The 20,405-nt window shown below is 35.2% G+C and overlaps 1 protein-coding gene across 3 annotated transcripts in view; it reads right to left on the bottom strand.

The window, feature by feature from the left end:
- Positions 1 to 1,397: 1,397 nt before the first annotated feature.
- The window catches only part of TBC1D23 (TBC1 domain family member 23), a 54,518-nt gene continuing 35,510 nt past the window's right edge, over positions 1,398 to 20,405 (bottom strand). For 2 of the 3 annotated variants that reach the window (XM_058555684.1, XM_058555682.1), the window contains exons 12-19: positions 18,451 to 18,493; positions 16,506 to 16,615; positions 13,187 to 13,326; positions 11,825 to 11,869; positions 8,250 to 8,338; positions 5,361 to 5,496; positions 3,870 to 4,064; positions 1,398 to 3,058 (exon numbers count right to left, since the gene is read on the bottom strand). In XM_058555684.1, coding sequence (XP_058411667.1) covers positions 2,977 to 3,058; positions 3,870 to 4,064; positions 5,361 to 5,496; positions 8,250 to 8,338; positions 11,825 to 11,869; positions 13,187 to 13,326; positions 16,506 to 16,615; positions 18,451 to 18,493 — 840 coding nt within the window. In that variant the 3' untranslated portion in view covers positions 1,398 to 2,976. The remainder of the gene's footprint in view (positions 3,059 to 3,869; positions 4,065 to 5,360; positions 5,497 to 8,249; positions 8,339 to 11,824; positions 11,870 to 13,186; positions 13,327 to 16,505; positions 16,616 to 18,450; positions 18,494 to 20,405) is intronic. The other variant, XM_058555683.1, reaches the window with a different exon arrangement.

Here is a 20,405-nt window from a genome sequence, read left to right as displayed (position 1 = left end):
TTATTGTATGATTCTTTTCATCATGTAATCTCCAGAATAGGTAAATCCATAGAGACCAAAAGTAAATTAGTGGTTGCCAAAGGCTGGAGGGAGAGGGGGAAAGGGAAAGGACTGCGAATGGGTATGCAGTTTCGTTTTGGGGTGATCAAATGTTCTGGAATTAATTAGTGATGATGGCTGCACCAACTCTGTGACTACACTAAATACCACTGAATTGTAGACTTTTAAAAAGGTGAACATGGGGCTGGCCCTGTGGTGTAGCAGTTAAGTTCACGTGCTCCGCTTCAGCAGCCCAGGGTTCGCCGGTTCAGATCCTGGGCACAGACCTATGCACCGCTCATCAGGCCATGCTGAGGTGGCTTCCCACATAGAGCAAATAGAAGGATGTACAACTATGACATACAACTATCTACTGGAGCTTTGGGGAGCAAAAAGGAAAAAAAGGAGGAAGATTGGCAACAGATGTTACCTCAGGGCCAATCTTCCTCAAAAAAAAAAAGGTGAACTTTAATGTATGTGGATCATATTTCAGAAATTAAAGATGTTATTTTTTAAAAAGTTCAAGATGTAAATGGTAAAGCTGAGACATTACTTTCATCACACATTCAACCCATGGAGTTGGGTTTTCCCTGAGTCAAGTGTCAATTTTAAATACAACTGCCCATCTATGGCTATTAGTTTAGTATGTTAGAAAATCATGCTAAGGAGTTAAAGGTCCTGTGTGAAACATACCGGTGGCAAAAGTGGTTGAGTATGTATCAGTACAAATTTATCATCGCTGCTAGAATACATGTTTTATTAATGTTGGGCAAGTGGCATCATATCTAAAGAGAGAATTAATTTTACACCTTAATAAGCAATAATAATTCCCAGGGAGTGGGGAGAGAAGAGGAGATACTTTCTCTTTTCACTCACTCAAATTCTTGGAGCCTTGGTTTTCTCATCTGGAAAATACAAAAAATCATACCAACCTCATAATGTTGTAACCTCTGTAATCCTCAAGAGTCCATGAGAGGTGGATATCCCAGAGTGAATTCTACTTCTGTGGTTAGTGGGCCAGTGAAGGGAGGATGAGCTACATAAGTGCCTTATACAATCTAGGAAATGTATTTTCATTTAATATTCATGACTAATAACTATGGTGTTATTTCAGATGAGGAAACTGAAGTTCAGAGAAGTTAAGTAGTTGAAGGTAGTGATTTACTACATGTGGAGTTTAACGTCATTAGTTTTAAACTACCTCTTTCCCCCTCCCCATCTAGGTTAACAGGAATAGGAATCTACTGCTTTCAAACCTCAAAGGAAAGCTCTCAATTTCCTAATTTTGTGGACTCTATATAGATTTACAAATGGGGGGAGGGGAGAAAGAGAGAGAGACATTGTCTTTAAGAACAAAGTTTTGAGCAAACTGTACTGGTTTATTTACAATTGTAATTTATAAACAGTAACACAAACATCTTTCCATTAATATTATGAAAAAAGTCCCATGGCTGAAATGGGCAAAAAATGAGACTTCAGGACACTTTTAAAGGGGGTGCCAAAAAAGGAAAAAATGCAACACAACAGTTGTGGGAGAGTTATAAATATGAAGTATTGCACCAGGTGTGATTTCATGCAAATGTCTTCAACCACTCAGGTAGACTGTTTTTATTTAGATACGAGAATAAAATGTCTTGAACTATGTTACCTTCTAGTCACTTGATTTCCATTAAGTAATTAACACAACTGGCTGTAAACAGGGTACATTTAAATACTTCTCCTATCATCCCCTGAGAGAGAATCCATTACATTTTAGGACAGGGCAAACTGTGAGGATCTGCTACTTCCCAAAGAGATTTTACAGGAAGTCATTCCATGGCCCCAAACGTGTTCCTGGATTTCTCTCAGCAAATGTGGTCTAATATGAACCTCGATAAATTAAATTGAAAAAGCTGCAAAGTAAAGCAGATCACTTTTCAGTTTTGTCATATTAAAAGAATAAAAACAGTTTCAAACCACTGGAACTTCAGTAAGAGAAGACAAAAACCAAAGAAGAGAAAGAAATTTCAGAAAGTGATGATAAAAACTGTCGTTTACACAGCTCTCCGATCATCTGGCTTTTATTTAAGTGGATGTTAGTGTGGTCACAGGCCATGATCTCACTGAGGATAAATAAGTGTGGGCTCAACACCCGTCCTGAAGTAGCTTCCATCAAACATCCCACTTGTAATGAAGAACAGCGACATTCTACAGATACAATTCTGTTCCCAAAATGTTCGTTTCATCTTAACATGCCTACCTACTTATTATAATGCTTTTAACTGCTCCTTAGAAATCATTAGGATGAAGTTTAGTATCTAAAACACTCAGTGTTCAAATTATTGGCTAATGGTGCAAAGATGATTTAGAAACTGATATGTCAACATTTCACTAGCTAGACTGCATTTCTGAGTTGGCTGGAGTCTTCATACATTTCATTAAAAAGATTTCACTCTTTTAAGAACAGAAACAGCAAGCTAATTATTAATCCACGTAATACTTTTTCATTTCTGATGTCGCTCAGTGGGTAAAACTAAATGTAGCAATTAAAGGGGTCTCTTCAACTAATTCTAGCTCTAATTTTCAGTGAAGACATTGCAAATATATATACGTATGGTTGTTTTTAAATCTGAAAGTGATGCATGTTCCCTTAAAACAGCTCTTCAAAACAGAACTGCATTCTGCACCTTAGTTCATAAGGGCACAGGGTCAGTTACTTCAAAGTCATTTAATAACTGACCTTTATAATAAATCATTTTACAAAACCAAAAATGCAAAAGAAAATTAAAAGAAAAAGTTTAACTGTCCAGAGAGTGATTATAATTTACACTTTCCTAGACCTGCTATCCAAGCACCCCCATGAGCAAATGAAAGGTCTCCGGTTAGAATTCAGTCAGGAAAACACGTCCCTGTTTCTCTTCGTTGCCTTAATTTCTTTTGAAATAATTCTCTTTTATATTAACTTTCCAAAGCATCCAAAACTTTCATGATCTGTTGTTTTATGGCTTTGGTAGCATCTCCTGCATTTGGAATCAAATACCTATGGGGGAAAATATATATATTAATAGAGTGCATTTCCTTCAGGACTCAGCTGAGACATCACTTCCAGTGGGAAGCCTTCCCTGACCTCCTATGTACTCCCCACAACTTATTCCAATAACATACACTCAAAAGCATATTTTGAAAGAGAAAACCTAGATGTAAAAGCAAGGTAATTTTCAGATAGTGTAGAGCAAGGTGGGATGAACTGCAGATGAGGAGTCAGGAAGGCTATATTTGGTTCTATCACAGCTGAGTGTGAAGATCTGGAAGTCACTCCACCCCTCTGGGCTTCACACTTGATAAGATTAACGATGGTTTAGTTTTGAGATCAGTGTGCTCTATGACCTTGTGCCAGTCCATGAACTGTTTGTCACTGGTCCACAATGAGATAAGGAGGAGCCTGTACCAGACTGTCAATTAACTACTCCATTTAGCACACTGCTTAGTTGACTGACACTTTTTCAAAACAAGAAGTTTTTGATGAAGGAAAATAAAAACATTGACTTACATTCTGAGTCAAGTTTCTTATTTGATTGCAAACGAGCATTTAGTGCAGTACTCGTGTAAGATTATTCTTAAAGACTCTTCTGTCAAAAAGTTTATAAAATTAGCTATGGCACTTATTGAAATCATGTGCTAATGGCTAAACCACATATGACTAAGGATTTAGAAGAAAAAGATAGCAAAGAGTACTAATAAAAGTGATTCAAGTATTCTATTCCACCATCTACTCCCCAAAATAGAGAAACAAACTGAGTTTAATAATGAACTAATTCAATAATTCAGATATCATTCTAAGAAAATCTTACCTTTCGATTGCCAAGATTTCTATTCCTGAAGCGCTGCTGTTTCCATACTTGAAGGTAATTAGCTCAGGATGTTTTTTTTTGGATGTAATTTTAACTACAGAATTTAGTGCTTGTCGAGACTGTATATAAGCCAATCCTTTCCGGGAAAGAATCTCCCTTAAACAGTACATATGTGTTGCAGTAACCAACAGATGACTTGAGAGGAAAAAAAGCATTAAAAACAAAAAGAATTTTAAAGAAATGTCATTCAAAACAGCTGTTACTTCAACAGCCCAAATTATAAAAAATGTTCAACTCCAGATGAAATTACTTTCAAGTTAAAAAATATAGGCAAAGGATCTATAAATAAATAAGCTACCTAATAAAAGCTTTTAATTTTCTTTTAGTTGTATGCAAAATTAATGTTTTATTAATAGATAATCCTATAACTGTTTAAGAGCAAAGTTTATATTTTATATAATAAAAAGTACAAATACAATTAGAAGTCATTAAAATAATAGATGTTTAGAATCTATTCTATATGATATATGGAATATACTACCTTTAAGACTTTTACAGTATTGTCTATATTCATAAACTATTCTCATTCAACATACCATAGCATATACTTAATATCCAAGACTTCTAAGCAATAACTGGGCTGCCTTACATATTTTATAATATTCTATAACTGGATCCTGAAGGCAAAATGGGCACAGAATTATTAACAGCCCCCCGTGTCTCAGCTCACTTTAATATAGTGATAATACTCATAGACTTTTATGTAATACTGTAAGACAAATATCAGACAAGGCCAGAATGTGGAACATTCTGCAGAACAACTGGCCTAGACTCAAAGGATTCATTCAGCACGAAGGAAAGGGGGACGTGGTGGTGAAGGAGCAGTAATGTTGTACTGGGTGAGACTAAAGAGGTGTAACAAACAAATGCAAGGTGCGAACCATGACTGGATCCTGGATCAGGGAGGAAAAAAACAGACTACAAAAGATACTTGGGGACGCTGAAAAATGGGAGTGTAGTCTGTATGTTGAATGATGTTCATTTTCAAGGTTTTTAAAGATGTGATAATGCTATGGGAGTTGTGTAAGAGAATGTTCATCTTCTTGGGAGATTTATGCTGAAGCATTTAGGGATAAAGTGTCATATTTGTCAGCTTCTTCTGAATTGTTTGACAAAAGGGAAGTGTATGTGTGTATGATGTACATCCATAAATAGAAAGATGGGGCAGTGTGAAAAGAAGTTAAAAACTGTGAATCTAAGAGAGGCTTATAAGGATGTTCAATGTAGTTTCTTCAACTTTTTTGTTTAAATTTTTCAAAATAAAAAAATTACATAAGAAATATTTTTAAAAATCAAGACATATAATACAAATTGACAAAGTGAAATTATATCTTACTGTACTTGGATAAACAAAACTTCTTATGCAGTTCAGTTTTATATTATTAACTTCCCTAAATTCAATTTTACTTCTAAAGAAGTCCTTTTAAGTACCTAGGAAACATGTGTCCACTTTCTTTCACTTCTTTACAAGGAAAATGATGCTTGACGTCTGGCTTGTTTATCCAAGTCTGAATGTTTACAACCTCTTTTCTATCATCATCTGACATTGAAGAACTGTCGATTTCATCTGTAAAGAATTTAAAGTCTTAAAAGTGGGTATTACCAACTTTTTACTACTCAGCCATAAAAAAAGACAAAATCGTCCCATTTGCAACAATCTGGATGGACTTTGAGGATATTATGTTAGGCGAAATAAGCCAGACAGAGAGACAAACACCATGTGATTTCACTCATATGTGGAAGATAAACACACACATGGACAAAGAGAACAGATTAGTGGTTACCAGAGGGGAGGGGGGTTGGGGGTGGGCATAAGGGGTAAGGGGTAAAGGGGCACATATATATGGTGACTGACAAATAATAATGTACAACTGAAATTTCACAGTCATAAACTATTATGACCTCAGTAAAATTAAAAAAGTAAAAATAATTTTTTTTAAAGTGGTTATTACCAACTTTAAAAATGATACATTTCTTAACAGCCTGAAAATTTTTTCAGTAGTATTTTCAACATACAGACTGAAAAAAAAAAAAATTCTAACCCTGTTACTGTATTTCCTGATGCCACTAGTACTGACACAGAAATATTATTATGAAACATCACTCTATGCAGTAAGAAAGTCAGATGAAAATATTGAGAGAATACACTTTTAAAAGATTAAACTATCTGAGGAATTGCAACTTGTTTTTGTTTTTGTTTTTGTTTTGTGAGGAAGATCAGCCCTGAGCTAACATCCACGTCAATCCTCCTGTTTTTGCTGAGGAAGACCGGCCCTGAGCTAACATCTGTTGCCAATCCTCCTTTTTTTTTTTTTTTTTTTTTCCCCCTTTCTCTCCCCAAAGCCCCAGTAGATAGTTGTATGTCATAACTGCACATCCTTCTAGTTGCTGTATGTGGGACGCGGCCTCAGCATGGCTGGAGAAGTGGGGCGTCGGTGCGCGCCCGGGATCCGAACCTGGGCCACCAGTAGCGGAGCGCGCGCACTTAACCGCTAAGCCACGGGGCCGGCCCCCCAATGGTTTGGTTTATAGAACATAACTCTAATATGACTACTCTATAGAGAGATGGCTGAACTGTCCAGTAATAAGCACCTATCTTGAGGGAAAAGATGGCAGAGTTCTTCTTCTCTTGCTGGTTTCTAAGAAAAATAACCAAAAAAAACCATCCTGGGATAAATCTATTTAGTGTTTTTTTTTATAAGAAAAATATAAGACATTCTAATTATTTTATTTTTCTAATTCAAGAAAGGGGAACTACAGTCCTTAGGGTTAATAATTATAAATGTTCCTCCCTTTGTTTTCTAAGAAATACTTCAAAATATAAAGAGACATAATAAAACAAGGAAATCTCATATATCTATACACTTCCAGCTTAGACAAAGAAGTGAAGCCCTCATGTATCTCTCCCCAGTCACATCCCTGCTCCTTCCCCACTAAGAAATGGTGACTATGTGAATTTGGTGTTACCACTTCCACACACATCTTTACTTTAGCTATATATAAACGTCCCTAAATAATGTGTTTTGCACTTTAAGTAAAATTTATATAAACAGTAGATTTTTCAACTATTCTTCTACAACTGCTATCCCACTCCTAACATTGTAAAATTTATCCATGTTGATACACATAGCTCTGGTTTTCCATTTTCATTACTGTGTAATTTTCCACAGTGTAAATGTGTAGGTATATATATAATATATGCAAATATACCATAATTTATTCATCCATTTGCCTCTCCCCACTGTTAAAGGAAGGAGTTAAAATATTAATGTAGAGATAGAGACTGATGGATAACAGGAAGATGGCAATAGAGCAGGGTAAAAAAAAAAGGAGAAAAACAATTAGAAATAGCACACAGAAAATTGCATTTACCTCAATCCAAGCTTTCAGAAAGGTGATTTTGCAATGTCTATTAAGGTATCAAATGTGATTCCCTATAATGTAGCAATCTTACTGCTAAGAATTTACCCCCTGGATATACTTGCAAAAGTTTATCTAGATATATGTATAAAAATATCCATGCCATTTGAAACAGAAAAAAACTGGAAAATTACCAGTGTCAACTGGGAGAAGACTGATTAAATAAATTATGGTATGTTTATATGATAGAAACAGAAATTGAGGAGGTATATGGGCTGAGACAGAAAATATGCAACATGTATTAAGTGGAAGAGGCAAGGTGAGATTTGGGGGTATCTTTTTCTTATTTTGTACGTTTATATACTGTTTTATTTTTTTATAACTCAACACACATATTAACTATGATTACTTAACCAGGGTAATTTGGGCAGTGGGATTATGAACCAAAGTAAGAAATTATTTTTAAAAATACCAAGACAGACAGCCACGGAGGATGACAATTTCCCTGGCACAACAGCCCCATCTTGTGGCCCTTCAGGATATTGCCTCCGGTCTCAAAAGGCTCTCTTCAGATGTCTCCATTTTGTAATTCCCTGCACTTCAGTCCTATGACTCTCAATCTCCTCGCTGGGTGGATCAAGGGGATTTAAATCCAATCCCACGGATTTAAATACTATTTCTACACTGATAATCCCCAGATTATCACCAGCTTAGGGTTCTCTCCTCAGCTAAAGATGCCTATAACAATTGCCTACTCAGTATTGCTGCTTGGGTTTCTAACAGGCGGAACTTAAGATGTCTGAAACCAAACTCTTAATAGAAAAACCACAGATCTCCAATCTCCTCTACAGAATCTCCCTGTGTCTTCTTAGAGCAGTTGTTCAGCTAGTCCCAGAATGACCTCTAGAATCCCTCCTGGTGCCTGGGGAAAGCAGTCTACAGAGAAGTGTATTACCACACCTGTGTCGTATTCTTCTTCATCCCCAATGCTGAAAACAGGCTTCACGCCTCGGTAAGGCTTGCCCACTCTGTCACTGCTGCTCACATGCCTATATGCAAATAATTTTAGGGGGAAACCATCACTTTAGAAGTTATCAAAGATATTCACCAAGTACATCTGAATATACAAACAAAATGTGAATGTTCTTTGTCCACCACCATGTACTACCCAGTTTTACAACAGCGAAGGTTAAGGAAATTGAAACAAAATAAGGAAATTATGTTAGCAAAAAGGGCATAAGGTCTTGATAGGCTGAATGCTTTCAAATCTGTGAAAATTAAATTTTAAACAATTTTAATATTCATATTAAAACCAATGCTTAGATCTGTGTGGCCTTAGGGAAGTTACTTAACCTCACTGTGCTTCTGTTTCCTTACCTGTAGAATGGTGATAACAACATCTACCCTTTATCGTTACTGTGAGAATTAAATCTGTTAATATTTTGTAAAGTTCTTAAAACAATGCCTGGCATATAGTAAGTGTTTGTTACATACATGTTTGTTAGACAAAAAGGATTACAGAACCAAATATCAAATTCCAGTAGGAGTGCTTAAGGCTTCTCATATGGGTGCAAGCATCTTAAGGTTTTTCCTCCCATTTTTTATTACTGTTACTTTTGTTGAATAGAAACTAAGATGCTACTTCTTTTATATAAATGTCAATAAACTATGAAATGAATCTGCCTTTCTTTTTCAAGTGGCAGAAGCATCAACAACATGTAAACTCAAACGCAATCAGTTCTGCAGGAAGTAGGACCTCTCCTTGATATAAAAATTTAGACTTCCTTACTCTTCAGGTAATCTCAAGTAAACCAAGAAGTAAAATTAAAATACTTCAAAAAAATACATGTTTCTGGGGGAAAAGTATTATATTATTTGAAGGATAAGTTTCAGTTAACATTATCTACGATGAAGGAAACCTGTGGCTTTTTTCTTTGTCATATATCAAGAGATAGTCCAATGTGGAAAAAAAATCAAGTTACAGGTCTTTACTTAGTCTTAGAATTCAATATTCCAGAAGACAGAGATCAAATTTGTATTTTAAATAATTTCCTAATAGATATCATCAATAAAAAATCTTATCATGGCCTAATTTTGTTGAAATAGGCTTAAATCTTTACTTCTCCCAAAACAACATAAAAAGCCAATGAGAGTTGAGAATATAACAGACACTCTTTGGGAATTATAAGTTAGATTAGTTAAAAATCATAAAATCATTTGATTTTATGTTAAAACATATGTAATATAAAATTATCCTCTAAATTATCAAGCTCTGCTCATTTGAGACAGAAAACGAAAGAAACAATTCAAACACCTATGAAACTTAGATTCCGCTTTCTTACAAAAGGCAAAGATGAAAATAATATAGCTTTATCTAAAAATACTTTAGTGCCGTCTAGATTATAAAATTGTAAGAGATTAAGTTATTGTTCTCTCCTGATATTAAAGCAAAATTAAACTGCTAAACATAGAAAGTAACAAAGGTAATGTTTACAGTAAATGCTTGAACCAGAATACAAGTACGAATAAAGTGACAGTCCAAAAGAACCAAGTAATTTATTATTTATCTAGATTTATAATACAATGCAGTTTTTATAAGCAAGATTGCTAAAGCTTACTGAGATAGTTCTAAAACTATCTTACTGAGATAGTTCTGGCTAAAAACGAAATTCAAAGGCTAGACTATTTTTTTTTTTATAATTTTATTTATTTATTTTTCCCCCAAAGCCCCAGTAGATAGCTGTATGTCATAGTTGCACATCCTTCTAGTTGCTGTTAGACTCTTTTTAAAAAGCAGTATATCTGTACTTTTTTAGCTAAAGTAATAACAAACAACTACAAAATAGCTGGACCAGTTTTTAACTTAATTTACTGAATTCAGAAAGAAATTCATTCTAACTTTTCTCTAAATTCTATTTTCAAAATAGTTATAAAACTTCCTGGGGCCGGCCCCGTGGCTTAGCGGTTAAGTGCGCGCGCTCCGCTAATGGCGGCCCGGGTTCGGATCCCGGGTGCGCACCGACGCACCGCTCCTCCGGCCATGCTGAGGCCGCGTCCCACATGCAGCAACTAGAAGGATGTGCAGCTATGACGTACAACTATCTACTGGGGCTTTGGGGAAAAAATAAATAAATAAATAAAATTATTAAAAAAAAAAAAAAAAACTTCCTGTGGACCAGAGAAGATAAATTTTTTGAAAATTAAGAATTTGGAAGAAAACTTGGGAGTTAAATAAAATTAGACTAATTCAATGGTCCTAACAAAAGAAAGTAGAATGATGATTCACAAATAGACTATAATTTTTAAAGAAGCAATTTCCTTTAAAATTTTAGATAAAATTATAATAGAAGCCCTGTAATTGGCATTGTGCAGGAACAGTCACAGTAAATAAAAATTCTTATCAGTAAGTTGTGAGTAAATTACTGTTTTTTTTTTTTAAAGATTTTATTTATGTATTTTTTCCCCCCAAAGCCCCAGTAGATAGTTGTATGTCATAGCTGCACATCCTTTTAGTTGCTGTATGTGGGACGCGGCCTCAGCATGGCCGGAGAAGCGGTGCACGCCCGGGATCCGAACCCAGGCCACCAGCAGCGGAGCGCACGCACTCAACCACTAAGCCACGGGGGCGGCCCCTGTAAATTACTGTTTTTAAAAATGCTTCTAGTCACTAAAAATATTGAAATGACCTGAGAAGAAGTCAACTCCATTATTTCAAAGCTTAACTTACATTCAAAGTATGACTAGAATTTCTTTTAAAATGTTCACAGGTATTGCTATTATTGATATTCTCATTTAAATTGCAGAAAAATTCTGTGAGTGTAAAAACTGTAAAGCCATAAAGAAGTATGAAGTTCATAAAGTTCTTTTGCTCATCCTAACTGAAGATCCAGTGGACTTTTAAACTTGAACCTTATGGAATCCAATGACAAGTAGCCCATCTGACCACCGGCAGAGAAGAGATGAATTATACGTTAACATGATCAGCATGACCTAATCTCTTTCAAGGAAAACCAAAGGTAGCACCCTAGAACTGTGGTTCTTTGGCACTGATTTATATATGTTAACTCATAACCTAAATACATATTAAGAAAAATCTAAAAATATTATAAAATTACATAATGTACAGGAATTAACACTTGGAACCATGAACTGTGCCTTTGTCAGGTGCTATAACTACTTGGGGCCAGAGACAGAAGTAAAGCTCACACCCTGCCCACTCTGAGCCTCCATATCATCTGTCTCACTTCCTCCATCTCAGAATAAAAACTGCAGGTTTTATGAAGTTCTTGGGTTCGAATGTACTTGATTTTCATCTGAGGAATGGGAGATTTAAAGAAACATGCAAGGGAAAAGAAATTAAAATGATCAAGCAAAAAACAAAAAAGAAAAACAGTTCAATCAGCATCACACACTCCTAAAAGCAGAATAAGAAGAGTTTAGCATCTGAGACAGCTGCATGAAAGTTGAGCCAAGACAGCATGAGGCACGCTAAGAGACAAGGACAGTCCACAAAGCTGCTCTACTCATTGGCTTACCGCTCTGTACATGTTCTGTCTGGCCAAGGAAGATTGAAAGACATTCTACAGCAAATTGAGGTAGAGGACAGAACAAAATGATTATTAAAAACACAACAGCTTCAAAACAAAAAATACAGTATAATCAGTTTTTCTAACCCAGAGTGTACATTATAAAGAAAATATTTTCATCAACCCAAGTACAAAGAAAAACAAAGAAAAGCCAGTTTCAAGTGATTCTTTAACAAAGACAATAGTCTTTTCAACTTAGAGTTACCACTAGTTCATTTTAAAATAAAATTGTAAATGTTCATGCTACAAAATGCAGCAATAGTGGTACCCTAATTTAGAATGCACTAACTAAAAGTAAAAAGGCTTTTGAAAGAAGACAATTTTAAAGAGCAAAAAAAATCTTTCAGGCTTGATAAAACACTTTAATGTTATGTATCAGCTGACCATTTTAGACAAGGCACAATTTTTTGGCTTACTGAAAATAACCTACTCTCTTCTTCGCTATTTACTAAATGGGAAAAAAATGTACTTTGGTATGCATATGTGCCGTACTAAATAAAGTGACAACAGTAAATTCCTGTCGTTCAGTTCTTAAAGTCAGATATTTCAACTTTCCTAGGATACTGCAAATAAGACATGAGAGTGAAATTAAATACTGTAACACATTTCCAAGATCAGGCTTGCTTAGAAACAAATTCTGCACTGGAATTACTAGGTTAGCTTTGAACTCTAGGAAGAAGAAAGATCAATTATACTAATATGTGGAGAAAGAAACATACCGTGCACCACAGTTCCAGTAAGAAACAATATAACAGACATTCTTAACTTCGCTTATCACTTGTTAGCTGTATCCTTCATTTGTAATTCATGGGAAAATACGGGTCACTTATATTCTGTGAACAAAATTCTATGAAGATCTGAACTCTTAAACTTAAGAATATGGGTTTCTGCTTTATTTAGCATGACCAAATTTTCTAGGTTTTAAATTCCTGGAGCAGAGGAAGAGTTCCTGCTGTGAGATTACTATATGTAGTAGATGATTCCCATCCATCTGACATGTGCGAAGCAACTACTATACGAAGTATAATACACATAATGGCATCTGAATATTTTTTTAAACAAATGGCATGAAGGGGCAGAATCACTATTTGTGTCTTATTCTGAGCAGTGGAAGGAGAGAGAGGAATCTTTGTAGTCAAATTTTACAGCAATAAAGGACATCTCTGCAACCATAATGAAAACTGGAATCATCCAGTAAAAAAATGTACTTTATGATCCTTTTCTAGAACACAGTCAATTCAACTAACATTTACTGTAAGACACTTTTCTTTAATTACTCATCATAAAACTCATACCATATAAGCAACTCACCGGTCCACAGGAGTTGATGTATTCTCAATAAAACTGATAACTTTTTCCCTGACATTAACGGACTTTGTCTTCAAAGCAACAGTCATTTTATTTACTAGTGATTTCATTCCTCTATCATTTGAGCCATTAGAAGATTCACCCTGAAAAAAAAGAACTTACTGATGAATTAACTGCTCTCTAAATGATTAGCAGACACACTACTGCTAAAGGTTATCTAGATGTTACAGACTGAACTGCATGTCCCCCATCCCCCTATATTCATATGTTAAAGTCCTAACTCCCAGTACACCTCAGAAAGTGACTATTTGTGAAGATAGGGCCTTTAAGGGCCTTTAAAGATTAAATTGAGGTTAAATGAGGTCATATAGGTGAGCCCTAATCCAACATGACTGATGCCCTCATAGGAAGGGGGAGACATCACGGACATACATGCACAGAAAAGGGGCCATGTGCAAACACAGCAAGAAGGCGGCCATCTACAAGCTGAAGAGAGAGACTCCAGGAGAAACCAAATCTGCGAACCCTTCAATCCCAGGCCTCTAGTCTCCAGGACTATGAGAAAATAAATTTCTGCTGTTTAAGCCACGCAGTCGGTTGTATTTTGTTATGGCAGCCCTAGGACACTGATAAACTAGGTGAAACCATCTTAGGAATGTAAGGTAGAAATGAAAAATGAGGATATATATTGTACATATAAATGTGTGGATTCTGAAATTACCTTCCATATTCAATAAGAAATAAAGTTATTGATCTTTTCTTAACTCAGATTACTGTATAAAAATAAGCAAAAGTGTAATCAGAATATTACTCATGTAGCTAAATTTTCAAACATTATTCCTTGTAAATGTTTGCTTTTTAAAACATTCTCACTTAGGCATCTACTTTCTCAAGAAAAGTTATCCTTATGTACCTAATGTAATACAAGGATGAGTATAATTCTTAAACTGCTTCATGGGACTGCTCCCACCCACCCCAGGGGGCAGGCTGCTGCTCCCACCCACCCCAGAGGGCAGGCTGCTGCTCCCACACACCCCAGGGGGCAGGCTGCTGCTCCCACACACCCCAGGGGGCAGGCTGCTGCTCCCACACACCCCAGAGGGCCAGTTGGTGATAGGTGTCAAAAATTTAAGTGTGCCTATCTTTTGCCCATTAATTCCTTTTCAGAATTTATGGGAAGGAAATAATCAATATGTGCTCTAGGATTTAGGTACCATTTGATGGAAAATTATACTGACATAAAAAAATTCTTTAAGAAAAGCATTTTAAAATGCTAGAAAATGCTCATACATTCAGTGAAGAAGTAGAAAACAAAACTATATGTACACTCTGATCCTGTACTTTTAAAATAAAATACTAAAATACACATGTATTAAAAAAGATTCGTGGTGTAGTGGTTAAGTTCAGCGCACTATGCTTCGGCGGCCCAGGTTCACGGGTTCGGATCCCAGGCGTGGCCCAACACCACTCATCAGCCATGCTAAGGTGGTGACTCACATACAAAATAGAGGAAGACTGGCACAGATGTTAGCTCAGGGCTAATCTTCCTCACCAAAAAAAAAAAAAAATTTGAAGAAAATATTTCAAATATGATAGCAGTTATCTCTGTTAGGGTTACAGGGATTTTGTTTTCTCTATACTTCTCACATTTACATTTGATGCTACAATGAATATGTGTTATTTTTATTTTTACGATAAATAAGTCATTAACTAAATAAAACAAAAACCATGTTTCTATTTTTATATCCAAATTCAAAACCGAATTAAACAGACTGTGGAAATTCTTTGGTACTTTTGCATATAACACATCTTTAAGACAGTTTCTCTAATGGCCTCAATCGTTATTTTTCAAATCTGAAGATAACAACTTCAACAGAAAGACTACCTGAGGTTGTGGGTGGGAATATAAATTAGAATACTGTTTGCTGGAGGGCAATCTGATAATAATGCAGAATTCTAAGAATTTTGAGATATAATCTTTTGATCAAGTTATTCCATTTCTAGGACTAAATAATCATGGCGTATACAAAGATATTACTACAAAAATTAATTATAATAGTGTTTATAACAGAAAAAAGACTAGAAGTAATGTAAATGTTCAACAACAGGGGACTAATTGAATAAATTATAATATATCCATACAATGGAATACTATTTATTCAAAATGAAAACAGCAAATGTTTATTAAATAACTGGTGATCTTACACGAAGAGCTCTTAGATATCTAGAGAATCAAGTTGAAAACATAATTCTCAGAGAAGCCTTATCTACTGACAATCTGACAATGATTTGCTTTGACTTACATGGCTGAAGATAAACCTCCACCATCTATGAGTTACAATTTTATAATAACTACTATTAAACACGTGACAGGTACTACACTTTACATTCACTTGCGCATTTAATCCTCACATCATCCTTACGAGGAAGGTTCTGTGATGATCATCTCTACTGCACAGATGGAGAAACCAGAGCTAAAAAGATCTTGCTGGAAATCGTGAAGTAAGTTGTGGAGATAAAACCTGAACACCCAAGTACGTCAGACTGGTAAGTCCAAACTAATAACCATGACCCTGTAATGCAGTTTTCCTTCTATTTGTTTTAAAGAATGATGATTAGGTAGATGAAGACTATTACTTGTTAAGAAAATGACTTAATGACATTTAATTCAACTAACATGAAATACTGAAAAAGCATAAAAGACTTATTGCCCAAATATTTCCAAATTAGAACAGAAAAATGGATTTATCCACTACAGCAAAACCCCGCAGTAACATACATCTCAGTAACTAAAAATTAAATATAATGAGATTGGCAATCAGTTCCTGTCTTCCTCTGCCCAGCACATTCTCAAATATGGGTAGACTGAAGTTCTAATCACGTAAGTTTGTGGTGCGGAGGGGTACAGACGTGGCATGCACGAGATGTGACCATGAACTCAGTATTCTCCTGGCTCAAACTTATTGGGAGATTCCTAGAACCAGCTCTCTTAAGAGTCTCAGCTAGTCACTGGACTCAGAATTATCTCCACTGATATTTAAGCTGAACAAATTTCCACTGAAGTGGAAAATTATCGCTAGGTGATACCAAACCACAGTGGGACAGGGAGAAATCTGAATGCAGCACATGGACCTCCAGAACTCTTGCTAATTTCGCTGTGCAGGCCTGCTCCATCATTTCATTACCTTCACAATAATATGACTCCTCATTGTATGTGTTTGAAATATTTTGACTCCATTTCTGTTATGGTGGGGGTTTAGCAGTTAATCATCTTTTCTGGGCATTTATCCAAATTTAGTGACTGTTCTACACATACACTTACATCAACAGAAGAATTGATACTGCTCCTCGAGCCTGAGGTACTAGCAATCCAGTGACCATATCCATTTTCTGGTCCATCCACGTTAATGTCTGCCAGGTGCTGCTGCAGTGCTTAAGATCAACAAGAAGAAAAAAAAGAAACCTGACATATCAATCCCCTTTGGAAAGATTTATTACCAGAGAAGTATAATAAACATGTCACAGCCACATGAAAAAGGATCCCAGGACATAATCGCAGTTCTTTCTTGCTGTACCTCTGCAAAGGAGTAAAGGACTCCAGGCTACAGAAAGCCTCCCTCTTCCTCTTCTCCTTCCTTCTAAAGCCCTCTGTACACATGTAACTTTTCTTAACTGACCCTAAGGGTGACAATAACTATATATAGGCTTGATGTTTCCCTCTTTGGAAGGTTATCTTTCAAGTATTAACAGATACTCTCAGCCACACTTTTATGACATAAAGGACTAATAGAAAACCTATCGTGGCTTTTGTTTTACCATAAGGAGACATCAATTAATCTTCCCCATAATAAAGAAGCAGTCTTAGGCATTAACTGCTATGGGAAGTTATTCTTGGAAAAGAAATAATTCATAGTTTAGAAAAAAGTTTCTAAAACCTAGACTATACTAAAAAAGAATTCTTTTCAGACACTTCTGAGAACAAACTTAATAACCAAGTTTTATATTATGTTGTCAGAATTCCTAATAAATAACACTGGGTCTAAGGCCAATACCCGCTTAACACTACTTTTATTCAAATAATCCCTTTTCTAGATCGCCCTGGGTATGAGCCTTAAAGGTAGTTAGTTATCAGGCCATGATATATAGGAGATAATCATAATCCTTGCTAATAGCAACAAAGACCAAGAGGGAATAGATCCTAATCTATCAAAAATTCTAAGTTATAACATAAGAAGATTATATTAGGTCAGAACTTAATCCTTATAAGACTCCCATGATTCAAACTAAGATTCTATTACCTTCAACAAATATTAATTTGATTTTATTATTAATTTTTCCCAGTACTTACAATTCAGTATTTTTATATCTCTTTTCCTGTCTTTTAACATAAGACAGGCTCTTTATTTTTTAATTGAAATCTATTTGACATATAACACTGTATAAATTTAAAGTATACAACATGTTGATCTGATATATTTGTATAGGTAATATGATTTCCATTGTAGCAATAGTTAGCACCTCCATCACATCAAATAATTACCATTTCTTTTTTGTGGTGAGAATAGCTAAGATTTAGTCTCTTTACAAAAGTCTGATGATTATAATACAATATTGTTGTCTATATTCACTATATCATGCATTAGATCTCCAGGACTTATTTATCCACTAGTTGCAAGTCTGTCCTCTTAAATAACATCATTTGTAAAGAAAGACAGGCTCTTTTTAAATCTTATTACCTTGACCTAATTTTTCGTAAATTCTCAAATATTTGCATGCAGAGATTTTGTCAATTATTTTACTATCCTGGATTACCAGATACTAGTCTGCAGATTTGAAAAGAACAGCTTATTTGTTTTATTCCACTCAGTCAACTTTTTTTTTAGCAGCTAATACCATCAAGTAGTTCAAAAATAAAATGAAAACAAAATGCCAATAATACAAAGCGTATAGGGTAGAAGTCTTCCTCACTCTATTTCCCAGTCCTATCTGTTCCTCCTCTGGAGACAAATCATGTGGGCAGTTTTTCAAGCATCTTTACAAAAATATTTTTTACAAATACAAGCTAATTAAATACTGATTCATTTCAATTGCTTATTATGTTTGTCTGTTATCTGTATGTCCTACTGGCCTTGCCTTTTCTGAAAATACTGAAGGACTGAAGAGAGAGTGCACCCATTAACTAATTTGGTCACTCCAAATCAGCTCTGGTGATAATGTAATTTCCTCTGAAAAGTGGAGGCAAAGGGATTAATAAATTAAAACCTTACCCATAAATCCTCCACTGGCAATGCTCACATATTCTTTGTTTTTCTGTAATGGAAAATAAAATTTAAATTATTCCAAAATGCAATTTAATTAAAACTTCTGATAGTTCTATAAATATTGACAAACATAATATAAAGTTATATATTAAATTTCTGGACTTTTTCTTTTCTCTGACATTTTGGACTTTGGCACAGAGAGGTACATATGTTTTCCTTGTGTATTGTAAGGTCTGGTGCTTGGGTAGGAAGAAGGGGATGACTTCATGGCTTCTAACAAGACTATGACTTTATTTGTATTATAGTTCCAATAGCGCAATAAAAAGTCAAACTAAAAATCAGTTAAATTGTATTTTTGGATTTTATTTGAGTGGTTTTTAAAAGTATTCAAAATATTTTGTGTGCTTTATAAAAAGGAAACATAAAAGCAAATATTACAGCTAATTATGAAGAAGAAATGACATCATTTTACAAACTACTAAAAACTAATGGATCTAAACAATGATAAACAAAAAAAAGAGACACAAAAAAGAGAAATATCTGGGCAGTATTTACCTCCTGATGGAAGTACATAGCACCCAGGACTTCCTGTCCCCCCAAAAAGTAATCTGATCAAAGCTCTGGATCTAATGACCAGTTTACAGGAAACACCAGGACAGAATCTGATAAATACCACCATGTGAGTACAATCAGCAAAATCCAGAATGTGGGAAACTAAGACAAAAGTAACCAGTTTTTTCCAATAAATATACGCAAGGAAAACAATTGGGAAAAGGAACCTATAAATTAAAAGAGACTTTAAAGATATCAACCAAGTGTAATGTCTTATTTTGGATCCTGGGAAAATCAGGAAAACTTGAACCCTAGTTAGATTTTTTATAATAAAGTATAATAATGATAATGTGGTCATGTCTTTATAAAGAGCTTATAGGGTTCAATTTTCCCTACTTTGGATGTCTGAAATTTTCCATGATAAAAATTGGGGAAAAAATTTCTAAAACTACAACAAGAACTTGAATTATAAAAAAAAAGTACACAATATTCCAAATTCTTGCCATCTGACAGCCTTCACAATACACAGTTTATACCACAGCATTTTTAAAATAGGCCAATTAAATTCATAAGTAAAATGAGTTTGAGTCCCTATTTTTGTTTTTCTGTGTAAGTTTCTAAAAATCTTTCCATTAATAAGGTATAAAATTATCTTATAATCTCTCTCCCAAATACCTTGTTCCTTCTCTGATTTTGTCTTTTAAGGATTCTGTCTTTTGACTAATTTTCTCAAACCAGATTCCCAGTAAAATACAATATGAATAGAAATGGATTGAAACTGAGTGACTTGTATAACACCATGCCTACTATCTTCCTGATTCCATAGTTCAGGGTCATACAAAGTGAGGATTTTAACGTATAAACTACTGAAGAATACCTAATAAACAACTATTTTTATAAAGAAAGAGCCATCACTGAGTGAAGCTTTGTAGAGAATATAGAGGGACAAGTTGTATACAATCACTAATACAAATTAGTTGTGCTAAAGATAACATTCAAACACAAAAAGGAAAGGTGGCTAAGTGTCGTGAATAAATATACATGTATATTTATTCAATTTCAAAGTGAAGATATTAAAATGAATTATATAGCTACTGTAAAAAGTACTAGGGCTGGGGCGGGCCCGGTGGCATAGCAGTTAAGTGCGTGAGCTCTGCTTCGGCAGCCCGGGGTTCACAGGTTCGGATGCAGGGCATGCACCAACACACCGCTCATCAAGCCATGCTGTGGCGGCGTCCCATATAGAGTGGAGGAAGATAGGCACGGATGTTAGCCCAGGGCCAATCTTCCTCAGCAAAAAGAGGAGGAGTGGCATCGGATGTTAACTCAGGGCTGATCTTCCTCAAAAAAGAAAAAAAAGTACTAGGGCAAGAAAAGGCATAAAGAGCAATGCAACAGAATGATCCAGA

The sequence above is a fragment of the Diceros bicornis genome, chromosome 15 (genome assembly GCF_020826845.1).
Source record: "Diceros bicornis minor isolate mBicDic1 chromosome 15, mDicBic1.mat.cur, whole genome shotgun sequence".
In the NCBI taxonomy this organism is placed as follows: domain Eukaryota; kingdom Metazoa; phylum Chordata; class Mammalia; order Perissodactyla; family Rhinocerotidae; genus Diceros; species Diceros bicornis.
Note: the sequence above shows the minus strand (reverse complement) of the source record. Positions and strands in the feature narration are given on the sequence as shown.